This window comes from Gymnogyps californianus, chromosome 1 (genome assembly GCF_018139145.2).
Source record: "Gymnogyps californianus isolate 813 chromosome 1, ASM1813914v2, whole genome shotgun sequence".
Classification (NCBI taxonomy): Eukaryota; Metazoa; Chordata; class Aves; order Accipitriformes; family Cathartidae; genus Gymnogyps; species Gymnogyps californianus.
The window spans coordinates 74,786,609-74,802,137 of record NC_059471.1 but is presented as its reverse complement, the minus strand read 5'-3'; the positions used below and the strand labels follow the sequence as shown (position 1 = coordinate 74,802,137).

At 44.5% G+C, this 15,529-nt stretch overlaps 1 protein-coding gene across 2 annotated transcripts in view; it reads left to right on the top strand.

Moving 5' to 3' along the window:
* Positions 1–297: 297 nt before the first annotated feature.
* SLC9A7 (solute carrier family 9 member A7) overlaps positions 298–15,529 on the top strand; it is a 79,424-nt gene continuing 64,192 nt past the window's right edge. Inside the window, exon 1 of one of the 2 annotated variants that reach the window (XM_050903354.1) lies at positions 298–565. In XM_050903354.1, the coding sequence (XP_050759311.1) occupies positions 298–565 (268 nt within the window). The remainder of the gene's footprint in view (positions 566–15,529) is intronic. The other variant, XM_050903365.1, reaches the window with a different exon arrangement.

The following is a 15,529-nucleotide window of genomic DNA, read 5'->3' as shown; positions in this document are numbered from 1 at the left end:
CTCACCCACCCCGGCGCCTCCCGCCGCTTCACCTCCGCCGTGCGGGGGCGGCCGGGACGGGCACGGAAGGACACTACATCGTCACGACGGACGAGGCTACACTCCCCGACCGCGGCCACCGCCGGCGGGGCTGCGCCTTTAAGGGGCCGGGGGAGGCGGTGGCGGGCGGGCTCCTGCGCGCCGGGGCCGCTCCCTCCTTCCCTCCTCCGCCGGCCGGGCGCTGGGCAGTGCCCGCGGGCCGCCGCCGCCGCGGGTGTGGGACGGGAGCCGCGGCAGCCTGCTCGCCCGCCCGCAGCCATGGCTCTGCCCCTGCGCCGCCGGCTGCCGGTGCTGCCGCTTCTCCTTCTGGCAGCCGGCGGGCTGGCGGCGGCGGAGCGGAGCAGCGGCAGCAGCAGCGCCATGGAGGAGCTCGCCACCGAGAAGGAGGCGGAGGAGAGCCACCGGCAGGACAGCGTGAGCCTCCTCACCTTCATCCTGCTCCTCACCCTCACCATCCTCACCATCTGGCTTTTCAAGCACCGCCGCGTCCGCTTCCTCCACGAGACCGGCCTGGCCATGATCTACGGTGAGTCCCGCCGGGGCCCCGGCACCGCGCCTCAGCCCCGCTCCCCGCCTCCTCCCCGGGCAGGCGGCTCTCTGAGGGCCGGTGTCACCCCCAGCAGGTGCCGGGAGAGGCGGGGGGGGCGGCGCGGCGGCGGCGGCGGGCCCCGGTGCTCGGCCGCGCCCCGCCGTGTCGCCGCGCCGGCGCTCCCTGAGGAGAGGCGAGGTGCGGGCGTGCGGCTGCGGCCTCGCGCCCCCCTCACGGCTGGCGGGCGACAGCGCGGGGGTAGGCCGCGCCCCGGGGGGAGAGGGAGCCCCGCCGTGGCAAAGCCGGTCGGTGCCGGTGCTCCTGGATCGCCTCCCCTCCCCTCGCCGGCGCCTTTCCTCGGGCCGGGGGCAGAAGGAGAAGGCGGGGGGATACGGCCCGCTGCCTCCCGTGCGGCAACAGAGCCGTGTCCTGCGCAAAGGTGCGCCCTGCCACCGTCCCCTGGCGTTGGAGTGGCTGTGCTGGCAGGGCACGGCGTTTTAGTAACCCTCCCCGCTGTAGAAAGCGAGCCTGCCGGTTGTGCTTCTAGAAGTTTGGAGTACCGGGCCATGCAGGTCATCGCAGTAATGATTTTGGAAAGTGTTATCCAAACACCCTCACCGTGCTGTGGCACGCAGTGTGTAAAAAGGGGTGCGTTTAAACTTTGATGCTCTGGGGTTTGCTCACTGGCTGTTGGCGTGCCGCTGTCACGGGCGGCCTGAGTTTGCTGGTTACCGACGGACTGCAGTGACACCCTAGACAGCGCCCACAGCTCGTCTTGAGCCCACTTGGTGGAATAAGCACTGTACTGAGTTGAGTTTGTCCTCTCCAGCCCCCTTCTCCCCCAGTGAATGGGAGCAAAGGGAAAATAAATCCCTCAGCAGAAGCTGTGTTCTCCCCCGCATTTGTGGGGCGGATGATTCAGAGGAGCTGGGCTCTGTGCTGGTACTGTTAATGGCTGGCGCAGAAGACCACAGGTGAGCCTGAACCCGCGGCACGGAGTACTTGCTCCTCGGCGAACTCGTGCAATTGTATTTCGTGCGCAGTTTGCTACGCAGAGCATAAACAGTTGCAATAAGGAGCAGCCATCCGTTTAAAAAATGATTTGTCTGCTGGTGATTGGCTACTGCCATAGCACCGGGGGCACTTCTTCTCCTTCGTGAGCTGAATCAGTTCCTGTTGAACGGTGTGAAACACCTGCCTCATGTTGGTTGGGATAAGCATATTGAGGGTAACCACAGATGAGAAATTCGGCACTCAGGGGGAGAGGGAAGGTGAACCGTTTCCTCCCTGATGAGTACTACTGCTCTTGAGAGCTATGTGATTGCTTGCAAAGCAGTGGAATTTTCCTCTGCTGATGCTTCACTTAAACCATCCCAATTTGCTCTTAGTCACTATCTCTTTGCTGCATTGCTGTGTATTTCACATATGCTTGTTGCTGAAAACTGACAAATTAACGATTGGGCATATAAGTAAGTTATGCATTAGCATGATAATGCTTAGCAGCTGAATAGTGCTCAGGAGATGGTAGATTAACTGTATATGTGCTGATTGGAAGAGAGAGGGTAAGGTTGTATTGAAGATGTTGTTTAGATATTACCCTGGTGTTGTCACCTTCAGAAAGTTTATTTATGTTTGAAGACCACTTCAGTGATTTAGATGGTTTACTTTTTGGTGGAAATCTTGTATACGTGGGAGCGCTAATGTATGCAATACAAGTATGAGGGCATCAAGGGCATTTGGGTATGCGTTTTGATTAGCTGTGTAGGAAATAAGAAATTATTCAACTGGAGAACTTTTGCCTCTCATTAAACTCAAACTAGTTTAAGATCCAGTTCCTGATCGATGAAATGGATGCTAGAATCCCAATTTGATGTACAAGTGCTGGTATTCTGTGTTAGCAAAGGCACTACACTGTAGCCCTTTCTGCACCACAGGCAGCACTGCCAAAAGAATGATTGGTGTGTTGCATGTTCTTGGTGTGCCGTCGTTTAAATCATTTCGTTTTCATAGATCCTTTCTCAATACACCCACCTTCTAGATGAGCTCCTTTAGTATACCAAAATACATGCTCTTGTCCCTCCCAAGCAAAATGACTCTTGCCGTGTCGTGGCAAGCGTCTGAGGAAACATGTTTAGCGAGTTACGTTCCTTTCTAACACTGTTAGCCTTCATGCCAGTAAAGCTCTGCTGAGGCCTGGCCTCACTTAAGTGTTTTGCAGACCTCCTTTAGAGGAAAGAAAAAAACATAGCAAGTGTCATAGTAACTGTCTGTCATACTTCTGATAACTAGGCTTTATTCTTCAAATAGGAGTTTCTCCTCTTCCTTCTTTGTCACTTAGAGGATGGCAGTTAAACTGAGAGATGGATTTCTATTTTGCTGATAACTTGGTATCTGAGAAATGCATGTTTTTCAAACTATGTATGTATTTAAAATGCATATATTTGATCAGTCTGACTTGAACACAAAATTATATGGCAACATTTCAACCACAGAGTTTGTAGTCCTAAAACCACAAGTATCTACAATGAAACGGTACTGGGTGTCTAGGTGCTCTCGTAAGGATGTATTTCACAATATGTTATTGGTGTAGGCTCCACACTCTGCACACTAGGTAACTTTCACACAGTTTTATGGTCAAGTCTACAGCACTTGTACCATTTGCATTCAATTTTTTCTAACAGAAAAATCGAGGTGTTTCTATCACAGCAGTTTTCAATGCTACGTGCGTAAGTGGCTTTCATTTACAGAAGTAAGCTAGCACTTCAGTGCTGATTAATTTTTATCGTGGAGACAATGACCTAGGAAAAACTGTCTTGTTGCACCTAAAAACCCTCCAAAACTGTTGGTTTCAAAGTGATGAATCTTTGGATGATTGTATTAGATCAAATACACATTTGACCTGAGCTAGTTAGAACTGCAGGTCTTGATGGCTGCTTGTTTCTTTTTCTCTTTAAGAAGAGGTGATGGAGCTGGATTTCTTTTTTTCTTATCTAGCCATGTTAATTTACAGTAATGTGCAATGAGACCTCTTTCCTTGAGTGCAGTAGGAATCGGGTGCCATGACACTGGCTTGAAATGGTGAGCAGGGAAGCTGCCTCCAGCCAGACCTTTAACTAACACTTCTCACTTATCTTTTCTGAGAATCTGGATATGAGCACATCCTGTTCTACTTTCATGATGTCTCTGCTGTTGATTTGATCATGTTTCTGTTAAAGACAGCATGTGTTTGACCGAGCTAAAAAGACCTGTGGCCCAAGTACTGCTGGTGCTGCTGAAGTCTGCATTTCTTCCAGACTTTGAGTAGCACGTTTTCTGCTGCCCATTGAATGAGAGGCATCTGTCATGCCTGACAGTTTCAGTGTGGTGGTCTAATTACCCAGGCCTCAACAGAATAAAGGCTACTGCCGTGTCCAGATTTGCTGTGTTTTATATAACTTCATTGTGCTAGCTGCTTCGATTGAAGATTGAGAAGTCATTAAAATCATTATGTAGTCTTTCCATGTTTCTGATTTCCTGTGTTGTCACTGTCTGTTCAACAGACAGTCACTGCTTGCTGTCTGTATTATTCCGATGTGTTAAATATCCTTCTCTGGAAACATCTGTTAAGAAGTGAAATAACATGAGGTTGACATGAGTGTTTAATGACTTACAGTGCTGCTTTTTTTGTGATGTGCAACTTAAAATCTTATTTTTGATGAAGCAATATGAAGGTTACAGACCTCAGCTGCACATGCTAGATCTGACAATTGTGTATGTGAAAGAGGAAGTGACCTAACTTTTTTGAACATCTTAAAATACTTTGCACCTAAAGCTGCAGGTTCAGGTGCAATGCTGATTTGAATTGATTATGTACCATGTCATCACACTGTGATTATCCGCAGGTCATCCCACAAGATGCATTTGGCTTGTAAAGTGCTAAATACAACTGAATTCTGGTCTTGAAACTGTAACAAGGGTGTTGCTCTGTGAAAGTTAAATACTTGCATGGGGCGAATGTTCTGCAGCTGCTCCAGCAACAGTATTACTAATGCAAATCATTATGGAGCAATTAAAAAAAAAAAAAACCCAAAAAAACCAAAAAAAAACCAAAAAACTGAAACAAAAAAAACCCCACCAAACAAACAACCCACAACATAGCAATTAAGGAATTGAGACTTTGCTGACACACGTATGCCAACTTGTGATAGTGATCGTGATGCTCGCTTTTCTTTGTGCTGGTCTGAGTCTGAAGGGTAAAGTGTTCTGAGCTGTGTTTTTCCTGAAGAGGTTCAACTCTGTGTTTCGCAGGTTTCTTCACGCTCTGCCGAGGAGCATCCCCACGTGGTAGGGAGCCACAGGACATGGACTGTGCATCTTGAGAGCCCAGGGAAGAGCTTAAGGATGGGAAGTGATGGTTGGTCCCCTGCACTGCTCTTTAGGAAGCAGCTGTCTGGATATGTAGGTGTGTCCCAGCAGATCCAGTGGTATCACTTCCATTAGGCAATTAGTTTGTCCCTTTCATAAGTGATAATTTTGGTAACTGGCAACCCACACATCAGCGGAGGTGTCGGTCCTACCAGGTACCTTCTCGACTGTGGGGTTGTTCTGGTACTGCCGGAGGGCCACATAGGAGGTAAAAGCACTGGAGGTAAAAGTAAAAGCAAAACTGGACTTGGGTACAGAGAAATAAAAACAATATATGAAGAGGCATATAAAACTTCTATTACCTTTTGTGGGTCAGAAATGAGAGAGATGAGGTAAATGGTCAGGATAAAAATATCAGATTTATTGTGAAATACTCTGTATCAGACAAAGTGTCTGTATCCACAAAGTAGGTACAGAAAAGGCCTATTTTTATCTCATCTGGCTGCAGTGCTCTCTGTTACAATTCTAGTCTCTACGCATGCTAGAGATGACCTAATACATCTCCACGGCCATCAAAATAATGGCAGTGTTGGTGTTTAATAAGCCACTTTTACACAACCATTCTAATACTAGATTTAGGAGCATAACTCTGAGCACCCAGTTTTGAGAACATTGTCCTTTCTCTGGCAACCTGCATGTTCCTCCTGGATATTCCTTTAAATCACTTGGTTACAGGCTTTCAGAGTGAGTCTTGCTCAATTTCTTGGCTTCTCAGGACATTTTAATCGTATTGCAAATCTTGTCTCTAAGCTTGTTTTGTGGCCTGTGACTGGGTGGAACTTAAAATTTTGTCTTGTGAGAGATTTTGGAAGAAATGCTATATCTCTGTTATTAACCTACCTGTATTTCAGATTTGCTCTTCAGGTGGGGTAGTTGAATGGCTTATAAATTGCTGATGTTTCTGAAATGTCTTTGGAGTATAATTCAGCTGTAGTCCTCCGAGTAGTGATTTTGTGAGTGGGAGGTTTTTTTGTTGGTTTTTTTTTTGAGGGAGGGCAGTGGTTTTAATAGCAATTAAGATAAATTAGTTCATTTTAATGTTTGTTAGCTTCAGCTTTATGAGATGTTCTATTGAAGAAGCACCAGAATACCCTTCTGATCACCAGCATGAGCCAAAGAAGAGAGAAATGGCAAGCCTGGATTTCCTCTATGTGAGGAAGCCTTTGGTGACATAACTGGCTGTTAAAGCTGGTACTGCTCTACAACACCACATGGTTGTAGGAACCAGGCGGAGGCTGAAGGGGAAGGTGTTCCTTTGCATATACTGTAATTCTCATCTGAATTAGAGAGTTATGACAAACAGATGCCAGTTCTGTAATATTGCAGAGCTTGCACACGTGCCTGCCTTCTGCTCCTGCATGCATGCTCAATGACTGCTTGTGTTGGTAGGAGTGTGCTGAACTGAGGGTAGGTAACCTGATGTCTGGTGCACCAGCTGCTTCTCGGACAGTGAGGTGGTTCTGCAGTGCATGACAGGTTAGCGTTGCTCTCATCTGGGCCCTGTAGGAAGGAGCTTGAGGCTTTCCTTAGTCCACTTCAGAAGATTTTTTGCAACCATTTCCAATTTTTCTTTGCTACCTTGCAATAGAATTATGACTCTAAACAGGTCCTCCAATGAATCTTCCTAAAACAACACAAGGACTGAGCTCCTCTGTAGATGCAGAGCATCTGCAGCTACTCTGGTAGCTTCTGCTCTTGGTGCAGGTGAGAGAACTGAAAAGGGGACAGTGAGGGAGTGTATAAAAGCTGTCAAGTCCTACAGGATGCCCAAAGCTGCTTCAGGTGCTGATAGTGTCCCCATCTCAGTGCTGCTCTACTCAGTCATTGGGGCTCTGTATGTTTTTGGGAGGAGGTGGATGGGACAGATCAGGTCTGGGTTTTCAGCTGTCTCCTTTCCATTTGGTAAGTTAGGCCTTTGTTTTATAGATGATCATAGATGGGTAATAGGGAGTGTTTCCTTGGCTATGTTAACAAAAACCCATGTAGGAACTGGTGCATAATATTATCTCTGGGTTTCACAATACTGCATTGGCTTATACCTTATGCAAAACAGAATGAACAATTCAGATATTGTTCTTTCCAATATTTAATTAAAAAGAATTGTGCTGGACTGAACTGATTCAAGCTGTGCCTTCTCTTGCAGTGTGTCTTTTATAGACCTTTCTCACTTTCTGTGCTATAGGAAGACTTGAGCATCACCTTCACCCAAAGCAACTACCCACACAGCAGGAAGTGCCTCTGGTTCACCTGTACAACCAGTCCTGCGCAGCATTTAGGTGCTGGAGTGCAACCTGTGAAACACCTTTCTAAACTACTGCATGTCCTGGGCTCACTAACAGAGGTGAAACTCTAGACTTCTGCTGTGTGTGCTCCCAGCACAACTGGAAACAGGCGTAAGCCTTGCCTCTGACTTAGTGCGGCCCAAACTCTCCCTTCTTGGTGGACTAGCCTTGCCTCCAAGCCGGGATGGTTTCCTGCAGCACACACAGATAGCTCTGGAAGCAGTGATGGGAAGGCTCTATTCCCTGTGACAGAAGAGTGTCATGGTTCAGCTAGTTATGCTCCTCGTGTCCTCTGTCCCACAAACCTCGCTTTGTGGGTGCATAGTAGTCCTTTTTCCCCATCCTTCCTTCTGAAAGTTGGCCTCCCCTTACTAACCTACTATGTGGAGTAGTTCAAGACAACATCGTAAAGAGCTGGGTGAAACCTTTCCCTTGCTTCTGGTAGGGAGATATTTCCACCCCATCCCCTCCTATCTGAACAACCATTCTCTCCATTAGGTAGAGGTGGCAGTATCCACCCCCCTACAGATCTAGAAACCAGAAATCTGAAGCAGGAACAACAGGTCAGCCATCATTAAAAAAAAGTAAGGCTCAGAGCTATGGTGTGTTATAGGACACCTCCTGCAGTCCAGAACTATGTATCTTGGCCTGTTAGGGGCCAGAAGTAAAAATATTTTGCAGTTCCTATCTAGTCCTTTAACAGGTGCTGCCTATCATGGATGCTCTTTCCTTGCTCACGTGCCGACTGCTGTGAGTCTGGCATTGAGCTGCTGAACTGTCCCTGTGCGTTCAGGAGACAGCCTCAGTATTTAACTCAAGGTTGTTGTTTCCACTCTGACAGCCAGAAATACCAGCTTGTAGACTTAATTTTTTTTTTTCAACAGGGTCTTTATTTGTGACTCAGGATTAATGCTTTATCCCCATTTAATATTAAATACAGCCTTTCTCCCCCTGCTTTAGACTAAGTGGTGTCTATATTGAAAGGATGTGATACAAGCAATTATTTTTTTAGAAGGGTATTTATCTTGAAGGTGTTTTTACTGGTGTTGTAAAAAATACACAGTTCTCAGCAGATCAGATCTTTTCTGTGTCTACCAGAGATGGGTAATTTAGCTCAAACGCACTGCTTTCCGCCCCCCCCCCATTAAAAAGCACTTCAGCCTGCAATTAACTGAGTGTGAAGGGAGAAAAGAGAAACGGTATAAAACTGCCCTTTTTTTTTTTTTTTTTTTAAATGCCCTGGAATCAGACAATTCGCTTTACTTTAGAACTGCCTAAACGCCCTTGAAAGCTATGGTGGAAGAAGCTGGGTTCTTTTTATCAGGGAGAAATAGTTGAAGGCTCCCCCTTAATTAGAGTAGAGGAGATGAACTGTGCTCTTAGCTAGGGGAGGTGCATGGTTTCTGTGCTTTCTTCCTGGCTTCAGTATTTCATGTTTATTTTCAAAGGCTGGGTTTAAGCTCTGCATTTCTCTTGATACAGCTGTACGTGTGAGTGATGCATAGAAAAAGATCGCACCCCTACCCGGTAGGTCTGTCCTGGCAAAGTTCGTGTAGATGCAGCACTGCTGCCAGAAGGTGTTTGTGGGCTTACTTGTGCTGCTGCCACGGATGGCCCAGCAATGGGGTAGCTCTGCCGCCGCTGGAGGGTCCTGCCTGTAAAGCCGTGCTGGCGGGGCTTGCAGGTCTGCTGTAGTCTGGGCTGCTTCTCCATAGCTGCCACTTTCTCTGCTTGCAGGGCTTTCAAACTACCCCCACCCTGTTGAAACAGATTTTAAAGGCAGCTGGGGACCACTGAAATACCTGGTGCAAACTTTAAGTGCACGTAACGAGTGTATTACTAGTTCCTCCTCTGTTACCTTGTAAGCCCCTTGGGAGGGGGCAGTTTGAACAGCAGAGCTGTGGGTCTAATGGGCACCTTGGTATGCTGACTTTGTGGAAATGTTTAAATAAAGTGGTATGCTTATTCTGAGTGCCATGCCTCTCCATAGTTGTCTTCACTTCTCACTTATGCTTAAAAAAATAAATGGTACCGAGGAGATTTTTTTTTTTTTTTTTTTTTTAAGTGGATGCTCTTTGACTTGTTCTCCTGCTCTTTCATTATGAAGTTGGGGGACTATTCTTAACAAAAAAAGGATGGAAACAAAGGAGCGTGGTATAAATGTATTCTAAAATGCAATTAACTTGTCTGTGCATAAGATGACAGTCTTCAATGTACTGGCTGTGTGTGGATGTGCAGTGTATGCACCTGCAACTCTTATCTTCAGCTAGTTACTGATGATAAACCTGCTCGTGTGGCTTGGTGTCCTCTATGTGTGAGATTCTTCCCTGTGTAGGCTCTGCAGCAGGGCATGCTGTGGCCGTGCTCAGTGCCAACACATTGGGAGTGTAGTCATTGCTTCTGAGGCTCGGATGCTATCACATTAATTCAAGAATTGGATTAAATATGAAAACTGCTGTTAACCTTTGCCATTGCTTTGAATCTGAGATACTAATAGAAAAATGTTATAACTGATGATAGTTTAAAAATATCGTGTCCCACAAGGATATGACTAGCTTTTGATTTGTACTCTTTGAATCCATTAGAATGGATACTATCTGTTTCCACACTAATTCTGAGAATTTTTTTTTTCCCTCCACTTCTTAGCACTTGATATCAAGTCCTTCAGTAGTGAAAGGGGACATGCATTTAAAGTGTCATATACCTCTCTGCTGTTGTTTTACTGCTGCACCATCCTTCCCATTTGCTCTTTCCTTCATGTCAGTCTTCATTGTGCTTACTGATTGTGTAATGGCCTTTCTCCTGGGAATAGTTTCCTTATCCATGAGACAGCTTGACTATTCTTCCTTAAATTGCCTTCTTAGTGAGCAAATTGTTAGTGTTTAGCCCCACAATCCACCTTCTCCTGCAGCTAGAGATCTTGCTTTACAGCCTTTGCTGAACATACAGATCACTTGCTCTGGAGTTGGACACTTGCCCTATCCAAAACTCTGCTGAGGCTGGAGATTGTGTATTTACATTCCCTGTATACCCAGCACTGTTATTTGCAGTCTTAGGATCTGGCTGTTTTTGTAGGTGAATTACAAACTCTGCTTTTATACACTGTGAAATATTTTTAAAAAATTAAATTTGGAGAAGTAGAGGCTTCATCTGGGCATGTTTGAAAGTGATCTGGGTTGGCTTTTTCCATATAACGGCGATCATCAAAGACCTAGCTAGGTTCTACCTAATTGATGCTGTATTTGCTTGTCTGTGTATGAGCAATGAAGTTGATAACCTAAAGTGGTTGAGAGAGAATACAATTAACGCTTTATGTTTGCTAGTAGATACCATATTTAAACTTGTTATTCTTGGCCTGAAATACCAACTTATTCCAGCTGACTTTTAGCTTTGCTATGTAATTGACTGTTTCTAAGTAGCCTTCAGAAGCTGGACTCAATAGAGGAGTTTGAACTGGCACATGTAGGGATCTCCATGGAAGGGGCAATCACAAGAGATGTGGAGCAGTGCTTGGAGTTGGCATCACCGGCTACGCTGCAGTTCTGCAACGGCTGGAAAATACAGGAATAAGCATGGAGGAAGAAAACTTGTGTAAACGCTTATTCCTGTTGTGGAAGTGCCACCTGATCGTTCCTCCTGGGTTATCTTTGATATTCTAGTTGAATATTATGTAATCTTGTATATTAAGAGCAGAGGAGGGTGACTGTATGTGACCTTCCACAGACTTGTCTGGCAAGGTTGGCTGTAGCATCCTTCGCTGGCTCACAGAATTGAAGCAGGCACTTCTGCTTGTTTAGCTTGTCTTGAAACTTTATACTTTGGCAGTCGTGACTGCTGCACAACATAAAAGGTATGGTTTTGTCATACCTATCTGCAATACTAGTGTCTTGCAGGGAGCATATTCCCACCAGACACTGTTTACAGCGACTAGTTCTTGGAAGGATGTATTTTGAAGACACGATAGTGTGAGTGAAGTAGCCTTAACTCTGGAATAGATTTTCATATGGGCAATTGAGTGTCAGTACAACACTTCAGCCTAACCATTCTTGCTTTTCATCTCTGCGTGGCAGTATATCTAACTTGGCAAATACTTTGTTTATGAAGCTGATTTTTATCTCTAGAAACTTTTAACCTTTTTTCAACCATGTTCACATGTGTTAGAGCAATGTGTTTATCTGCTCAGCCCCAGACACATTCTTTAGACTTCAGGAGCTTGAATGGAAAGATTGTGCTTCTGTATCAGGTTTAGTTTTTCTCTGAAGTTCTGACTTACCAAGTTCTCGGGGTGTTTGCTGCTCCCAAATCTCCCTCTCTGAGAGAAGGAGCCTCCTTAGAACACACACAGATTTCTTGCGCTTCCAAAAAATCCGGTGGGTGACCATCCTCCTAATGATTTTTTTACAGAGATTCATGGATATAAAATTAATCTTTTCCTCAGCACTGCATGGCTGAAGAGCTAGTGAGTGATTTCCTACTGGTGACCTGCTTGTTAAGATGCAGTAACTAAATATAATTGCAGCATACTCAGTTTTTACGTGTGCCCGCATGAAACAGCGAAATGTCGACATAGATATCGTGGTGATACCTAGTACTTGATTATGTCCCCCTTCTCCATACATTAGCCTCAGAGAACCATAAAAAGAGTTTATTGCTCTTGCTGGCAAATGCTTGAGTATTTATTTCAACGTTTTCAGTTTTTGATCCTAATAGTTTTGGGATCTCTTCCAAAATGTAAAACATAGGACAGTTACATTTCTTGTTCTCTGTACTTCAGATGCAAATACCTAATCTTCTCATTGCATCAGGTGCTTATGATGTCAGATACATAAGTGTTTTGTCAACTCTAATTAGGAATAGAGGAAACTTTGCATTACATGTTGTGTGTACGTATGACAGAGCCCCTCTCATAAAGACTGGGGGTTGGGGCAGGAGGTGTAAGGACAAACTACTTCGCGTTTATGAACACTTTCTCCTTAGCCTGTTGAAGCTAAGGCCCCCCATCAGGGCCTTAATCTTTAGGTGCTGCTTAAACTTATAGTTATGTTCTTAAAAACAAAAACAGACAAACAAACCCAAAAACCACCTCTGAAGCATTTGGTTTGCTACACTCACTGGCCAAAGTCATAGGTTCTCTTTTCTCTGTTACCAGACCACAAGCTGTTTTTCTGCATTAGATGCTACCTCTACCACAGCTCCAAGAGAAACTAGGGACTCAAAAATTTGGAGGATGATGTCTATATGAATTTTGGTAGCCTCCTTTCCCTCTTCTTTCTTCATACATGAAGTGCTGACAGATAAATACAGATAAATCTTGTCCTCCAATGGTGCCTGTGGCTTTGACTATTCTTTTCTGGTCTTATCTTTTAGCTCTCCTGAAGGAAGTACTATACTTATTCTGCCTGCCCGCTTTTTTGTGGGAATCACTTAAAACTCCTTCCTTGTAATTTCTCTGCTTTTCCCCAAGGCGCATCCAATAGCTTATCTTAATGCTGACAACCTGGATTCCTCTCCATATATCAATCAGACCTACTTCCCCCCCCCCCCCCCCCAGTCTAAACTAAAAATCTTTGCTCACTTCCCTGCCTCTTGGGAATGTGTGGGAATTGGCTCAAGCTCAGAATGGCTGAAATAACTTCTTGTCATTTTTTTTCTTCCTCCTGCTACTACAGTGTTGTCCATCTCTCAGGCCAGTTCCCTGAGCACTGCTGAGCATCTATACCTTGTCTTCACCTGCAAGCTGTTTGAGCTGTGCGGGTTCTTTCTAGGTAACATATATGTAAGATATTAATTCCTATCTCTCTCTACACAGCTACAGTCCAGGCTTTCATTGCAACGTTGACTCCTTCGACGTTATGCTTCTCAAGGCACAGGAGAAGAATCGTGTTCAGATTAAACTTTTGCTGTTTGTGTTATAAGTAACTTTTTTTCCTTGACCCTCTCTTGCTTTGTTGCTGTGTTCTCAGCTGTCCTCCTGGTTCGGTGGGGTTTTTGTTTTAGATTTTTTTAATAAATGCTATATGAATCTGTTTTTGCAAAGTGCAAGGTAAAGAAGCCACTGTCTCTAGGAATATTTAATTATAACAAGAATTAAACTAACATTATTTAACTTGCTAATAGGCTGTGTCAAAAGCAAGACCTACTTTTCAGTCCTTGGACTTCCAAAGAAGGCTTAAAGTTTGACTCATGGGCCAAGTACAGATTGCTCAGCTATACGAAGAAAACTTGGACCACTATGGTGGAAGTCACCTAAACTTGGATGACTATTTGCAACCAGGGTTATGTCATAGAATTTTCTTGGAATGGCGAGTGAGGAAATTAACTCAATTTGTAATACTAGATTGTAACAAATTTGTAAAAAACCCAGTCTTTTAGTGAATCTAATCTTCTGAGATCTTCAGAACCCTTAATTGCAGAAGAGGGCAATGCTTAAGAACAAAAGTTGGCAGCTTTTGGAATGGTGGCAAAGTGCCAGAATCCAAATGATGCAATATCTGCATGGTGTTTTCTGGACGATTTGATCCTTGAACTGGTCACATTTCTGACCCACGTGTGTGCAGCCACATGCAACACGCACGCCTCAGAGTGGAATTACTTGCTTTCCGGAATAACCTGTTCTTGTGTAATACTCTCTATCTGAGCACGGAGAGAGTTTTCTGATGCTTCACTTGATTGGAAACAGTATTTCTTTGCATTTGATTTAGTATAGAAAAGATACTGTTTTACATGTGGAGATGGTATTTTTTCCTAACGACACCAGAAAAACTTGTCAACTAAAGAAACTTAGGTGCCCTCTTTCTATTGTCCTGAAACATAAACTGAGTGTATATTGTATGGAGAACATAAAAGGTCTATCAATCATATATTGAAATAAATATATGATCAATGGCAGTCTGATGCACCTTAAGTAATCATTAGGTATACTCCTAAATTTGACAATTCTTACTATAGGTGATTTACCTGTTACATTGTATTTGCCTTACTGGTTGAGAAACTTGAAACAGCAGCTTGTTGACAAATATGGATTTATGGGAAGTTCCTGAGCAGACAGGGGTTTTATGTGGTTCAGAGGTGGTGGGCTGATGTGACCAGGAGGGTGTTCTGGGGCTGGTAAAAAAGATTGGGAAGATCTTTACTCATTCCTGTTAGCACCTGTTTGCCAGAGGTCCGTTCTGTAATGCTGGGCTTCGGCATTAAGGAACATTAATTTAAAAACAATATCCTATTTTTAAAATGTCTGAAAAAAGCTCACTTTTGTATTGTAACTTAAACTAACCAAGTTCCATGGACTTGGGGTTACTACTAGGATGTCACATTTGCAGGACGTGTTCTGCTAGACAAGTGGTTGTATTGACCAGGAAAATTTATCTATGACTTAGGGTTTGATGTGCTTGAGGATTGAGCAGCTTTGTTGTAAGCTTCAGTGAGCAGGAGATCAGCCAGTACTGAAGAAGTCACCTACCCTGTCTGGAAGAAGTTGCAGAACAAATTTTTGGGGCAACAGGTACCCCAAGGAGAAATGCTTGGCTGAACTTTATCTGCAGAGGGAGATTTAACCAAGGAGAAGGTATTGGATTCAGTTAGGCTTATCGATATGGGCTGAGAGACTGACTATGGGAAGACACAAGTAATCTGGGGGGGATATGAATTTTTTTAGGGGTGACAAAAAAATGGCTGGAAAAAGTAGCAGCTTTTCTGCAAGGAAGAAAAATATTCTGATTACTGGTCTAGGCTTTTCATTGCTATATTCCTGTGCTATTTGGCAGACCTTTCTACGTAGTCTGTGGGTCACAGTCCAGTAACCTTAAGTCTTTGAGGTGATAAATAGGAAATCCTGAAAAAGAACACTTTCCCTCAGGAAGTTAACTGGGGAGGAAGCTTCTGGCTATGGCTGGGGTTAGGCTGTTGAGCTATGTGGTATATGTTCTCAGAAGTCAATGTGAGTTGCACCACCTGTGAACCACCACAGCTATATTGCTCAGCCCGTAAAAATGTTTTTAGTCACCTGTTTATGCCACTGCTTTTTTCTTTGTACTCCTACTTGCTTGGCACACCTAGCATACCTGAAGGGATGGTGTGATAGCAGGAGGCAAGGGAATGGTTGGGCCACTACTACTCATCAACCTAAAGTTAGGATCCAATTCTCCTCACTATGCTTTATACCTGTTTATGTGGGATGAAAAAAAAAAAAGTGTGTGTATGTATTTACAGATCCATGAAATACCATATTAGCATCCAAGCATTGTAAAGCCTTAATAATTTTTGCCTCTTAAAGATG